General features: G+C 50.7%; 1 protein-coding gene across 1 annotated transcript in view; it reads right to left on the reverse strand.

The window, feature by feature from the left end:
* Nucleotides 1–14,563, reverse strand: part of LOC119398811 (neuron navigator 2-like) — a gene marked incomplete at its 5' end in the record, with an annotated part of 180,182 nt that overhangs the window by 47,395 nt on the left and 118,224 nt on the right. Inside the window, one exon of the mRNA XM_049417430.1 lies at nt 11,835–12,075. Within this exon, the coding sequence (XP_049273387.1) occupies nt 11,835–12,075 (241 nt within the window). The remainder of the gene's footprint in view (nt 1–11,834; nt 12,076–14,563) is intronic.

The raw sequence follows: 14,563 nt of genomic DNA on the forward strand, positions 1-14,563 counted from the left end.
GCCGGTTCAAGTAATGCTATACGATTCTTTCCGATATAAATCACGCCAGCTTTATATACTTTAGAAGAATATAACGGAAGAAACGCGAACAGCCAGTATGCATAACAATGGAAGATTTAAATTGAAAGATGAGACGAAATTAGGCCAGGTAGGAAGGTAGGAAAAAAGAAAAAATCACAGCATATCCACGGAGTGAATGATGATGAGTGGGCGAAGCTGCGGAGGTTCATCGGTAAACCGTGAATCTTCCGTGAATTCTGCCCAGTACATCATCACCGACGTGAGATCGGGCGCGTTTATACTAAAGGTTCAATGAGAGTTATGACGACTTGCAGCTCACTTTAATTTTACATGTACGCTGTGAATTTTCATTGTTTAGAAAACCATTGCTTTAGAAAAATCTGGCGTCTTTCGTTAAGCAGCTGGCGTCTTTTCGTTTTGCTTTAGAAACATCTGGCGTTCTTTCGTTTTGCTTTTACAAAACATCTGGCGTCTTTCGTTGGTTTATTTCATCAATCAACGGCGTTTTGAACAAAATTTTTATTGTTTAATCACGCACAGGAGAAATCTCACCAGGCACTACCTTGGAGGTAAACAATGGCTGCTAATGGGAATGAGAGACAGAAGAAGTCGGCTTTTAGCTAACGCTGCGAATTTTTTATTGTTCAACAACGCACAGGAAAAATCTCCCACCGGCACCACCTTGGAGGTCAAAGCGTAAGACTGGTTACGCACTACGACTACGACTACGAGGGACGAACGGGTGCCGCCTTAAGGAGCTTCGCCCCTAAAATCACGCGAAATCGCCATTGGAAATTGTTCTGTTCACCACCGTCTCCTCTTGTTCTTTCCTACTCTCCTGCGTCGGCAAGCCTTCAGGCCTGCTTTGCCTTCACGGGGGGAGTGACCTTTTAGGTGGTGCCCCTAGACGGAATTCAGTCAAGGTAATTTTTCGCTCAGTTGTGTTCATATCCGTGGGACGGCGTCTTGCCTCCCGCATGATCACTATGTTGGCTGTAACGCTGGCTCGATGAGACCCTGTGTTTTGAGATGGTGCGTCTTCGTTCATGACATGTAGGCTAAGAACGGCGACGAGTCTCTGCGACGCTGCTGCATGTGCAGGCCTTATTATGTGCCATACGAGTGCTCTGAGGCGGAGCCGGCATTGCTTCGAGCCACTAAGGAAAGAGTAGGAAGGAACATATTTGACAGAAGCATGGACGGCGCGTCTACCTCCTCTCCACGGCAACGCGTCCAGGCGTGCGTGTGACACAAGCAGTCGTATCTAAAGGGGCTATGGTCGTACCTAGAGTTACTGTATATGCTACCTTTAGGTAGCAGAGTTGCGCATCTGTCTTCCAACGCCGCTAGCAACCATGCATTGCGGAGAAGCTGTCGCTTGGGGCACTTTTTTTTATTTCTCGACGCCTCCGCTGCAGCGAACTGAATTAACACTAGCCATCGATAGCCAATGTTTATCGCCGGTCTTCGACACGCCAGACAGGTTAATCGGCGACACGGTAGGCATGTCGCCTGCAAAAACGAAGTGCGACTTCACCGCATAGCTCTGGTTGTTAGCCGGACCTATGCGCTACTCTGCTACCTAAAGGTAGCATATACAGTGACTCCAGTCGTACCCTTTATGTGGCGTCGCACCACGACAACTCCTTGAACTAAGGGGGACCAGCGGTTCCCATTGCGGAGCGAGCGCTTGCACTGGCATTGAAAAACTAGCAGTTGTTCCGTGTACGAATACAACCACCGATGAGCGAAGCTCCTTCGAAATGGGACGCAAAAGAATATGCGCCTGATCTCGCTGCTGGCTTTCATGAAGGCGGTAGGATGGGCAGCAGGTGGGGAGAGCGTCTGCTGCGCTCGGTGGCGGGAACGACTTAGAGAGGAGAATGAGTGTGCGGCGCGCGCAGCGCACGGAGTGGGAGTTGATGCGAGCGTTGATGCGGCGGGGAACTTCGACGGCGGCGAAGGAAAACCGTGCGCGGCATTCAGCGCGCGCAGCGTTTGTTGTCTTTACGCCGGCGCCGGGTGGGAAGAGCGTCTGCTACTACCTTCGACAAAGCACCCGTAGTGCGCTAGAACGATGGTTGTCATTTCACAATCCACGATAAAGGTGGTGAAAGTGAAGACGACCATTATAACAAGTTGTGCACAGAGCTTGTTTCTTTTAACCTCGAATTTCTGGTGCGCTAGAACCAAACCGCTCAAGGCCTAAACATTTCCTCTTAGATCGACGGCCACTGCAACCTAAAGCGGTGTTTAATGGCGCGTTCACACTTGGCCTCGATGGGGGCGAAAGCGGCAAAACTCGCCGGAAGTTCACTCGCTTCGCCGCCTAAGCGGCCGGAAAACCACGCCGCGAGGCGGATGCGAAAAAATCGGACCGAGACCGATTTTTCCGCCACGCGAAAGCGGATCGCCTTTCCGCTTCACGGGAAGCCGTACTTTGGCTGCGCTAGCTTAAATCACGTGACGTAAACAACAGACCGCAAATTCAACATGGCGGCCAAGGCGTCGGCGGTGGCTCGCATCGGCGCATTCGCAAACTACCCGTGCAGCGCGACAAGACTCACAGCCTCGACAAGGACGCGTTCCTCGAGAACCTGGTTTGGATTACGATTGACGAGAACACTGGAAGTAGAAAAAAGGTGTAGCAGCAGCGAGTCGGCGTGCCCCAACGTGCCTCGCGTTTTGCAAAGCCGGGTGAATCCGCCGCCGCCGCCACTGCTGTTATGTGGTTTCTGCTGGTGTATCTCCCGAAACGGCGGTTTGAAAAGGTGAAAGCTATTTATTTTCCGTGTTTTGCATACTTAACTTGAATTTGGTACGAAATTAAATGCTCAGGAAACGGGGAAAAGAGAATTAATTCTCGAAGTGGCGAAGGCCGCGGCGGCGGCGACAGTATGCGGGAGAGGCAGAACAAATGTGAACATTTCCGACGCGCGCGAAAACGGTTTTCCGGACGCTCTGGCGCTTTCGCTTTCTCTTCGCTTCTCAAGTGTGAATGCGCCTTAAGAGACGGTAGCTTCGAAGGTGCGGAGGGGTGCTGGTCTAAGGAGCTTTGCAAGGCGCGGGCGGCGTTGGCGCGTATTGCTCAAAAAAAAAAAAAAAAAAGAAGAAGAAGAAGAAGAAGGCGCGCGGCGCAATAAACAGCTTCGAAACGTACATAATCGTTTGCGCCCCATTTCTAAGGAGCTGCGCTCATTGGTTGTATTTGTACATGGAACAACGGCTGATTTTTTACATGTTCGAGAACGATAATGCAAACTACGTAGAAGCGAAAGCAGCTCATGTTATTCGAGACGATTAGGCATGATTGTCTTTTTTTTTTTTCAATTGACACAGAACTGAAGCTTTATCAATAGGTTCAAGACAAATATGTTGTGCTATAGAATTACTCATCAAACGATATGTCTAATTCATTTACACCGAAATGCATGTAAGTTGCGCATGTCATCCTGTTTAATTGCGGGTTTCGTTTCAGGTCTATATTTTGATGGCAGGCTTCAACCTCAGCTGCCACGGTGGTACAGTGGTGGCGGCGCCCGGCTGCAGTCCCGAAGGTGGCGGGCTCGTTCCCAACAACGGCGGTGGAATTTCGAAGCAGGCGAAATGCTAGGGGCCCGTGTACTTAGATTTAGGTGCTCGTTAAAGAAGACCCCAGTTGATCGGAGCTTTCGACTACGGCGTGCCCCAAAATAAAGTCGTGGTTTTGGCACGTAAAACCGCAGATATTATTGTTACGCTTTAAAGGGAAGACGAAGCACTTAAAAAAATGATTTTGGGGTGTGTAATTGTAGTTTTATCTTTGCTGAGTTCGAAAACCAATGTAAGAGTTCACAGAAGAGAATGCAAATGGGATTCCTTGCCAAAAAAACAGCGGCTGCAGGGGCAGGGCTTCTTGAGATGCTGAGCGAACGCGGTGACGTCATCTTCGGCGGGCCGCGTCATCGGCAACATCAGCACTGTTGAAGCATGGCCTTCGCCACCAACGCGCGCAGTTGGAACTAGTCACGGAGGCCACGGTTGAAGATACGACAGTGCTGCGCGGCTCCGCCAAGGTTACCGACGATGACGCACTTCCGGTTAGTTCGTTTTAACGCCCACGCTTTCGGCGCGTTCGCGTGGGCGGAGCAAGACGAACTTTTTTTCGCGTATTTTAAAGCTTTTGCTGCCACAACAGCGCAATAAAATGCGCCATCGTCGAGAATAATGTTGGTTCTTGTTAATTAACAACAAGGTTTTACCGAATTCTAAAACCACTTCAGCTTCCCTTTAACGCCAGTAATGAATCAAGCAAGTTTGAATGTGTCGGGATTAGAATATGCACTATTTTTTTCACACGAAGCTTTCTTTATATGATGTGTGTGAAAAATTCAGTATATAAGGATTTAGGCGATTGGATAAGCAGACAGGACTTTTGTACATTTAATGGATGAGCACCTTCATATGAACCTCACGAAATAAATTCAGTTTTAAAGAGAATCGCAGCTCACTTAGCGCCTGAAACGCGGCAAAGAGCACAGCCGAGAGGGCCGGCTTTTTTCACATGCATGCTGTTCGTAAGCAATCTATATGTTTTACGTGATATAAAAAAAAATGGTCCTCGAGGATATAAACCCGCCTCTAGCGGCCATCGTCGCCTGCATCGGCTGACTATTAATTATGGCGCGCACAGGCGCATGTGCATGCGCACGCTCCTCGTTCCTCGTGCTGCGGGCTGCGAGGAAAAGAAAACGAAAAATAAAGAATAGTCTTCTTCTGCTCCTGCCATCGGTCTGAACGGTTCCCTGGTTTTTTACGCTCGCCGCCACACGCATTGTTATAGTGGACCTAACCTCAGTCCCTATAACGTGGTGACACGGACGTGATCGCAGGGCGAGCACTACATCATGGACGGGACCACAAGCGACAGACCGACGATCGGCGCAGAGGGCATCGCCACGGTGCAGATTCACCTGCCGTCGTTTTGGCCCCAGAATCCTGCAGCCTGGTTCACGCACGTGGAGGCCATCTTTGCCCTTCGGCGCATTACCTCGCGACAAGCGAAGTATTGCCACGCTGTCTCCGCGCTCTCAACGGAAGTGGTTGCAGAGTTTCACGACCTTGTGTGCACGCCCCATGAAACCACACCTTATGACCACTTTAAAACGACGGTGCTGCAACGCAAGTCTGTGTCTGTGCGCAGGCGTCTCCAGCAGCTTCTCAACGAAGAGGAGCTCGGCGACCGGCGACCGTCAGAACTGCTACGTCGCATGCAGCAGCTTCTCAGTGGCTGTAAGTTGGATGTAAACAGCCCGCTGCTGCGAGAACTGTTTTTCCAGCGCCTGCCACAGAATGTAGTCCTTGCCTTGGCTACCGCACCTGACGACCTGCCCCTCGACAAGCTGGCGGAGCAGGCCGATCGCGTCGCTGACTATGCAGTAGGAGGCACTGTGGCTACTGCATCTAGCGTTCCGTTGTCGCAACTCGAGGACCGGCAGTCTCGCCTGGAGCAACTGATCGACGACCTCGCCGAGACTGTTAATGCCCTACGGCCACCGTCTCACCCCCGTCGACGAGACCGCGATTACCGTCCCAGATTGTCTCCAAGGTCTAGCTCCCGTTCCGGTCCTCGTCGACGCGTCTACTGCTGGTATCACAGCAACTTCGGTGCCAGCGCGCGTCAGTGTCGTCCTCCTTGCAGCTGGCAGGGAAACGTACCGCAGAGCCACTGATGGCGGCCAGTGACTCTTGCCATACGACAAGCCGCCTATTCTACGTCACTGACAGGATTGCCGGACATCGATTTCTCGTGGACACAGGTGCAGAGGTCAGTGTCGTTCCTGCCACACGACTCGACCGGCAGCGCTCTCCGCAGACTGCTCCCCTTCAAGCAGCCAACAACTCTGCCATCAATACATATGGTCAGCGCTCTCTCACCATCGATTTGGGTCTCCGACGCACCTTCCGATGGGTGTTCGTTGTTGCAGATGTACGCATGACCATATTGGGTGCTGATTTTCTGACCCACTTCGCCCTCAGCGTTGACCTCCGGGCACGTCGACTCGTCGACACAACGACCAGGATGTCCATACAAGGCATCCTCGCACCTCCAACATATACCACTGGAACGGCGCCACAGATACCGGCATCTATGTTCGCCTCAATTCTAGCAGACTTTCCAGCCATCACGAAGCCTTCCAACCTTGAGCTGCCTGTACGTCACAACGTCACGCATCATGTTGTCACTACTGGCCCTCCAGTATTTTGCCGACCCAGGCGCCTCGCTGGGGACAGCCTTGCCATCGCGAAAAGAGAATTCGACCACATGCTGCAACTGGGCATCATCCGCCCTTCGTCGAGCAGTTGGTCGTCAGCTCTCCACATGGTCCCAAAGCGTGATCCAGGGGATTGGCGCCCCTGTGGTGACTATCGAGCACTCAACGCGCGCACCATACCTGATCGCTATCCCCTCCCTCACATTCACGACTTCTCTGCCAACCTCGCGGGAGCGGTGATATTCAGCAAAATAGACTTGGTAAAGGCCTACCACCAGATTCCGGTCGAGCCAGCGGACATCCCGAAGACTGCAATTGTGACACCATTCGGACTTTTCGAGTATGTTCGCATGCCGTTCGGATTGCGAAACGCTGCTCAGACGTTCCAGAGGTTTATAAACGAAGTAACTCGTGGACTTCCCTTCGTATTTGCATATCTCGACGACCTCCTGGTGGCTAGTGTTTCCCCCGAACAGCATTGCACCCATTTGCGTCTGCTATTTTCTCGACTCCAGGAACATGGCCTCCTCATCAACCCCGCAAAGTGTGTCTTTGGTGTCGATGATATTGAGTTCCTCGGACACCGTGTGACAAAAGAGGGAATCAGGCCGTTGGACAAGAAAGTCCAAGCCTTGCGCGACTTCCCTCGCCCAACATCACTCCGAAAGCTCCGCGAGTTCCTTGGGTTGCTAAACTTCCACCGCCGTTTTCTTCCCAACATTGCCCGCATTATCATACCGCTCACGGATCTCCTCAAGACCACCAAAGCTCCGTCCTCCCCACTGGCTTGGACGTCTGACGCCGAAGCTTCCTTCTATGCTGCCAAGAACGCATTGGCGGACGCTACACTGCTGGTACATCCTCTGCACGTTGCACCAATGCGTCTTATCACCGATGCTTCTAGTGCGGCTGTCGGCGCGGTTTTACAGCAGTGGCAGCGCAACTCTTGGTATCCACTCGGGTTTTTCTCTCAGAAACTGAAACCGGCAGAAACGCGTTACAGCACGTTTGGTCGTGAGCTACTGGCCGTATATCTGGGCATTCGACATTTCCGACATCTGTTAGAAGGCTCAAGCTTTCACGTCCTTACGGACCACAAGCCTTTGACATTCGCTTTTCGCGGTAACCCCGATACTTATACCGCACGAGAAATACGGCACCTCAACTTTATTTCCGAATTCACTGTGGACGTCCGGTACATTGAAGGCCCAGTCAATGCGGCTGCAGATGCCCTCTCCCGTATCGACGCGATATCGGCACCCACACTTGACTTCGAAGAAATCGCCACGGCGCAACTTACAGACGTCGAACTTCGAGACATCCGCTCATCCACCACATCACTGGTGCTGTCCGACGTTCCCCTCCCATTTTCTTCCGGCACCATCACTTGCGACGTGTCACGGGGTCGAACACGTCCGTTTGTCCCACTCCGACTCCGCCGTCACATATTCGACAAGCTTCACGGCACAAGCCATCCAGGAGTTCGTGCTACGCAACGTCTCATTACGACCCGCTTTGTGTGGCCGAGTGTGAACTCCGACGTGCGGCGTTGGGCGCGTGAATGCGTGCACTGTCAACGCTCCAAAACGACACGACATACGAAATCACCAATTCACTCATTTCGCCCACCCGATGCTCGGTTTGATCACGTCCACATCGACATCGTTGGACCACTTCCGCCATCCAGAGGTGCTCGCTACATTCTCACCTGTGTGGACCGTTACACCCGTTGGCCTGAAGCGTTTCCTCTCACCGACATAACAGCACTTACCGTGGCTTCAGCGTTTGTCAGTGGCTGGATCTCTCGTTTCGGATGTCCCAGCGTTGTGACCACCGATCGCGGCCGACAGTTCGAATGCGATCTCTTCCGCAAACTCACAGACCTGCTTGGCGTTCGTCATATCCATACGACCGCCTACCACCCATCAGCAAATGGAATGGTTGAACGCCTTCATCGTCAACTTAAAGCCGCCTTGATCGCTCGCCAGGCTCGTTCGTCTTGGGCTGAAGATCTTCCTCTCGTCCTGCTTGGCATCCGCTCGTCTTTCAAGGAAGACCTCGGCTGCACAACGGCGGAGTTGGTCTACGGTACAACGTTGCGTATGCCTGGTGAATTTTTCGCGTCAGCTAGTGTCGCTACGCCCGATCCAGACAGTTACGCTCAACAGCTTCGCTTCCTATTTTCTCGCCTGCGTCCTTGCCCTAGTCGGGATGCATCATCGACTGACGTTTTTGTCAGCAAGGACATGGCTACAGCGAGCCACGTTTTCGTCCGGCGTGCAGGAATTCGACCATCCCTTACGCCTCCCTACGACGGCCCGTTCAAGGTGCTCAGCCGGACAGAAAAAACTGTTACCATCGAGCTCAACGGGCGGGAAGAAGTCGTCGCTCTGGACAGAGTCAAACCCGCCTACTTGGCAACCGCCCCGCCATTATGCGCTTTCGACCACTAAGCCGCCCCTGCAACCAAGGATTCGCCTGGCCCTCTGACATCAAAGACATTTTCTTTGACGCCAGCGCTACACCCCCCTTTCTCTTAAAGGGAGGGGGAGCCCTCTAGCGGCCATCGTCGTCTGCATCGGCTGACTATTAATTATGGCGCGCACAGGCGCATGTGCATGCGCACGCTCCTCGTTCCTCGTGCTGCGGGCTGCGAGGAAAAGAAAACGAAAAATAAAGAATAGTCTTCTTCTGCTCCTGCCATCGGTCTGAACGGTTCCCTGGTTTTTTACGCTCGCCGCCACACGCATTGTTATAGTGGACCTAACCTCAGTCCCTATACCGCCGATGCAAAAATGCGCTTTCAAAGACGCACTGATAACTTTGCGGGACCTGAATATGTATGCCAATTTCGAAAAAAAAAATTAATGGAGTCGGCGTATAACCAGCGAAGTCCTCCAAGATCAACTCCTGGCCGTTCGAAGAGCTCAAGCCATCGGGAAAGCTTTTGACCTACCGGTGCCTACGTGGTCGGAGCCACCGACTTCACCTGGGGTCTTTGCCGTCGGGCCGTAGTTTCTCTGGACAATAGTAAAGTTCTTGCCATGCCATGCCACGTGGTAAGCGCATTTGTTAGTGCGCTTACGTCGTTAAAGGGGCCCTGCGACACTTTTGCGACTGTCTTATTTAGCGCTGGAATGCGTGTAGTAATGAATGCCGAGACGAACGCAAAAATAATTACGAAAATTGGTGCACCAAAACTCATGCTATCAGTCTTAAAAGTTCAAAACCTGAGCAGACGCCGACAAGAAACGTTCCCTTTCGCATTTCACTCTCCCGCTGACGTCAAAGGCCGCTTCCAATCACCGCGCGCCTTTTATAGAGACATACCGGAAGTTCTGCCTCATGGTGGCTCTCACGCATTGCCCTGCCACCGCTCTTTTTGACGGTGTTGCAACCATGGCTACGACGAACCACGCGCGTCGCCTAGCAGACTGTCCCATGGTTTGTCGTGTAGTACACACAATGAGTCGGCATGATCTAACAAACCTTGAGCACGAGATATTGCGACGTAGCAATGCCCTGCATGTAGTGCCGTATCCGGACAAGCCATTGTAAATTGAAAGTGCGTCGCTCAGCCCCGAGCAACGCGAGGTTGGCTCCGAGGGCCCGGACGAAACGCTACCGCCCGATGACACCATTCCCACCGGTTCCACAGTGCACATAGCGTCGTGTCCATTATTTGAAACATACATCAGTTAGAAACATAAGGGATTTGTTTTTGAGAAAGCATAAAGAAGCGATTTTAATCTTTTTAGGGCGGAGTTGCAAGGCATATCTACCATCATATGAATATTACGTGGTACTTGTCGCGTCAAGCCAATCAAAACGCACGGCCTTTGCCGTCACTGCCACATGAAGAGACGTCACATCCCATAACAAAAAATAACCGATGTGTGTCGCTGCAGTCCGAAATCAAGGTAGTTTATCCGATGAAATAAATTTATAACGGCTTCGTTTTCGGCGTTACCACTTGCGCAATGATGTCGGCGCATTCCACAGTACCAGAACAAGCGTTGAAAACGACATGCTTAATTTGTGTCGCAGGGGCCCTTTAAAGTGTCTGATATGAACGCCATGTCCTGCTATTCTGAGGCAGCTTTCCTCGGATTCCTTAAACAAGAACGCCGGGATACTTCTGTTTCCATCGTGCTTATGAGACGCTGCATAAAATGATAACACTCAACTTCATCCGTGCAGTGAGAAGAGATTAAAGGAACTGTCTACCGCTCACAAACATTTTTCTGATTGTGGTGAAAATGAGAAGATCGTTCGTCACATCGGCGGCAACGAGCACGCCTTTGCCCCATAAAAAAAATTATATTTTTAATTTGATGTGGAAAATCGCGAAAGAAAGACCTCTAGCGTCACCCAACGGCGACGTGGTTCAGTCAACTGGTAGGACAAGAAATCCTCGCAGGTAGACCCATTGTGCTTAAAAACTAACATGTACAACATGAAATTGTATTTTACGCACTTGAGACAGCTTTCGGTTGCGTCAGAGAGTAAATTTTTGCTTTTTTTTTCTCACGCATCCAAAACGGCGCCCGGTGGCGCTGCTTGCGGCGCCGTCTTCGATTTCGTCTACTTGAACTCATGCGCTATGCCATGCGGCCCTCCGCGCTGGTCGTACTGTGCCGCTGTATTGTTATTAGGATGTCTCACATGTGCTGCGCTGTGAAGGCGTGCATTTACTGTCTCTTTTTGATGAATCGACTTGGCTTCGATTGCGGCAGCAGTGCTAAAATAAACGCATAAACTGCGATTGCAGCAAAACAAGTGTTCTGTAATTGTATTGCCACGCTCGCTTCTTCTTTTATTTTGATGTGTTCGGGTTTGACCAGCAAGGACGGTTATCAACGCTCGACGCTGGCCGTGAAGCAGTTTTCGAGAAGCTTCACGATTTTAGTAGATCGCTTTGTTAAGATTGCGTGCCGCACGCGAATGTTCCAGCTTTGTCGAGAGATAACGCCGCCACCAGCGATATTGCTGGAAAGTTCCATAGCGCCTGTATAAAAGACGACGCGCTTGACCGCTTGTCAGTTGATCGACGGACGACGCCCTGTTCGCCGCTATATTTGTACAGCGTGTATTTCTGTAGTTCTAGTTCTCATTTTCCGGCCACAAGTTCGGCCAAATAAACAGTTTCATCCTGCAAACGCCGACTGCTGTCTTCATCGACGTCACGACCACGTGACAGTATAATAAGGCATTATTTAACCGCTAGCGCGCTGAAAACGACTCTTACATTCATAACATTAGTGCTTAGCAAAAATAAAGTAATCCCACAGAAATCACTTGTGCTTTCGGTTTTAATTTTTACCGGCTCTACAGTCGTCATCACGTCCACCAACCAGTGTTGTGGGCATGTTTCACGCCAATGGAAGGAGGTCGAACGCAGATCGAAAAATTCTGTTTTAAAAATTTCTGCTGACATTCCAGAGAAACCGCTGCAAGGTTGGACACTTCAAACGGTACGTTTTCTATTGCGGTACAAAACAGAAAAGCGATGAAGGACGGTAGACATTCCCTTCAAGAAAGCTACAGCGGGCGGCTTACCTCGAGCAGTTGTTGGGGACGTGCATGGAGGCAGCCATCAGGTCGGGCGGTGACTTTGCGCTGGGTGCAGTGGGCGATGCGAGGCTGCCATGGGAGCTCTGGAGATGCTCACGCGACGCGGCTTTGGTCGCAGTCCCCGCTGAGGCGGCTGCTGCTGCTGCCACAGCCTTCTGCGCCTGCTTGTAGCGGGACAGGCTGAAGAAGAGGCCCAGGATAGCCTTCAGGTTGCCTTCCCTGATCTCTGTACCAGGAAAAAGTAAACCAGCAGTAACGCCAGGTTCTGTTAAAGGGCCCCTAAACAACGTAGCTGGGGAAAAACAGCACAAAAAAATGAAGATGACGTAGGAACACAGTAGACTGGACGAGCGCTCGTCCAGTCTACTGTGTTCCTGCGTCATCGTCCTTTTTTTGCGCTGTTTTTCCCCAGCTAAGCATGTACCAATTCGCCCAAATCAAAGTCTTGCCCTAAACAACACGTGAAAACACAAAGAACGAGCTCGCTACTCTCCCCTGGCCCTCCCGTATTTTCGGCACAATTCGTGAAGGCAGTGTAGTATGTTCGCGTGAGGTTATCAGGAAATAACCTCTCGATCGGTCCATATACGAGGAACATCAGTTGTGATTTGTCTCCTACCCTTCTTTGCCGTGCAGTCGCATGCCCGTTCTGCTTTGTCTCGCATGACTTTCGTGCACGATGGACTGATTTCACTTCGTTTCATGCGTTTCCGACTGTGGAAGCGGAGATAACAGCCTGACCCGAAAAGCGTGAAATCCTGATGGCTGAACGCTTAGTGCTGACGTTGTGCATGAGTTTGTGAAGAAATAACTGGGGAGTAGGAGATAGCGCCTGTATGAAGGCTATAGTGAAAGCCAGAAAGAAGCCACTCTCTCGTCTTTGAATTCGGATGGTTCAGGGGCCCTTTAACCGGGCAAATGGTCTCGCCAGGGCAGCTGCGATGTTTTCAGGTAGCATGCGATGGTTTGTTAGGTATCAATCAATCAATCAATCAAATCAGATTTTATTTTCGCTTCAGACAATACAGTGCATTGTCACTGCGAAAATAGGGGACCAGAGAAAAAAGCTGCGCTTGCGCAGCTTGACTAAGCTCTGGTCACCCGTACAGCAGCAGTGACAGGACGAAACATCTAAGCAAGTCTATGTAGCCGCAGTATATACAAATGCTACTACCAAAAGTAGTTAAATAATCTAGGTAGTTGCCGCTTCCTTAATATGGCGTGCTACGTGACGCACTAGCCGGCAAAATGAATGTCCTACAGTCACAGGCATTGCCACCAGAGGTGATGGCAGCACACTCGGGGTCACACGTAGAGAAATAGCCAAGTGCACGAGAGAACGACCTTTGCCATTGCTTAGTTGAGGGGTCTTAAACACGCAGCCTGCTGCCCGCACATGGTTGTCTTTCGCCCACATTTTTCTTTACCTTCTTGATAAGTGTATTCATGAGCTACACAGATATGACTGGTCTTAATCATTTTTTTTTCGTGAGGCACCCCACGCGGTCACTATGTGTTGAAACGGTTGAAACATAACCGTGAAGCAAAAGCTCTATATTTCAGAATCGGCGCTCAGATTTCAGACATTCTAGAGATCGGTATTGATAAGTTGTTAGAATCCTGACGTCAAATCCTCATCAGAAATCACCCATATATTAATCATAACGGATATGCCGCCCTTCAAATGGCAACGTTAGCCGCCATCTTGTACAAATTACGCCCCCTGCCCCCCTCTCTCCGCTCTTAAATTCTTCCCTACTACGAAAAACTGCGCAAAATAAACAGGGACAAGTGAGACAGACGCACAAGCGCAGACTAGCGGGACTAAATTTCGTGAATGCGGCCCGCTAACTGCGGCAAGTTTGAAATCCCTGGTTCAGTTGGATGGCATCGCACGCGCATTGCGAAGGTTTGGGCGAAAAAAAAAAGCCCCCCTCGCCGAAACATTGGCGCCGGCGACATGCACTCTCGCTTCCCTATACACGGGCGTTTTCGTCCAATAACGTTCAGTTGACAGCCAACGCAGAGTTGTGTTCCCTCCCTTTTCTTTATTCTGTGCCCTACGAGCCGTAAGCTACCACGAAGAGTAGCGAAGACGACAACGACATCTTTTGGCTGTAAATTCAAGCACCCAAAATCGTGGACATTCGACTTGCTTATGTATATTCAGGCCGTCTCGTGGCTCAGCTGCATCGGGCGCACGAGCCGTAGTTCACTTCCCAAATGAATGCTCTCTGAATTAGAACAGAAAATAAGCGTGTTAAATATTGGATGGCCTGTAGGTTAGGATATTTCAAAAGGCTGGCGGTTGCTGCCAAATCGCTTCAGCGTCCGGCTGTTCTAGGTCACTGCGCATGCGCCGGCCGACATCATGAATGGCTGATTTTTCTAACTTTTAACTGCTTCCTTCTTCCTTTCTTTCTGTCATTCTTCGCTCATACCTTTATATCCAATGCAGGTATGAGCCACACGTGACTTATTTATTTATTTATTTTCGGATAACGTGCGTGCGCGAACACTCTTTTGCTTTACGAGTTTCTCGCTGACAGACACAACATGAACACATGAAAAACCACGAACACAGTGATATGCACAAGGAGCTTTGCGCAATAATAATCTTGCTGGCAGTAGTTACGCACTCCGTCGTTTCCAGTTGTAAAAACTAATGCTGCATGCAATACATGCGTTCGACAAACACCGTTGCATCTTAGTGC

Source organism: Rhipicephalus sanguineus, chromosome 7, assembly GCF_013339695.2.
Source record: "Rhipicephalus sanguineus isolate Rsan-2018 chromosome 7, BIME_Rsan_1.4, whole genome shotgun sequence".
Classification (NCBI taxonomy): Eukaryota; Metazoa; Arthropoda; class Arachnida; order Ixodida; family Ixodidae; genus Rhipicephalus; species Rhipicephalus sanguineus.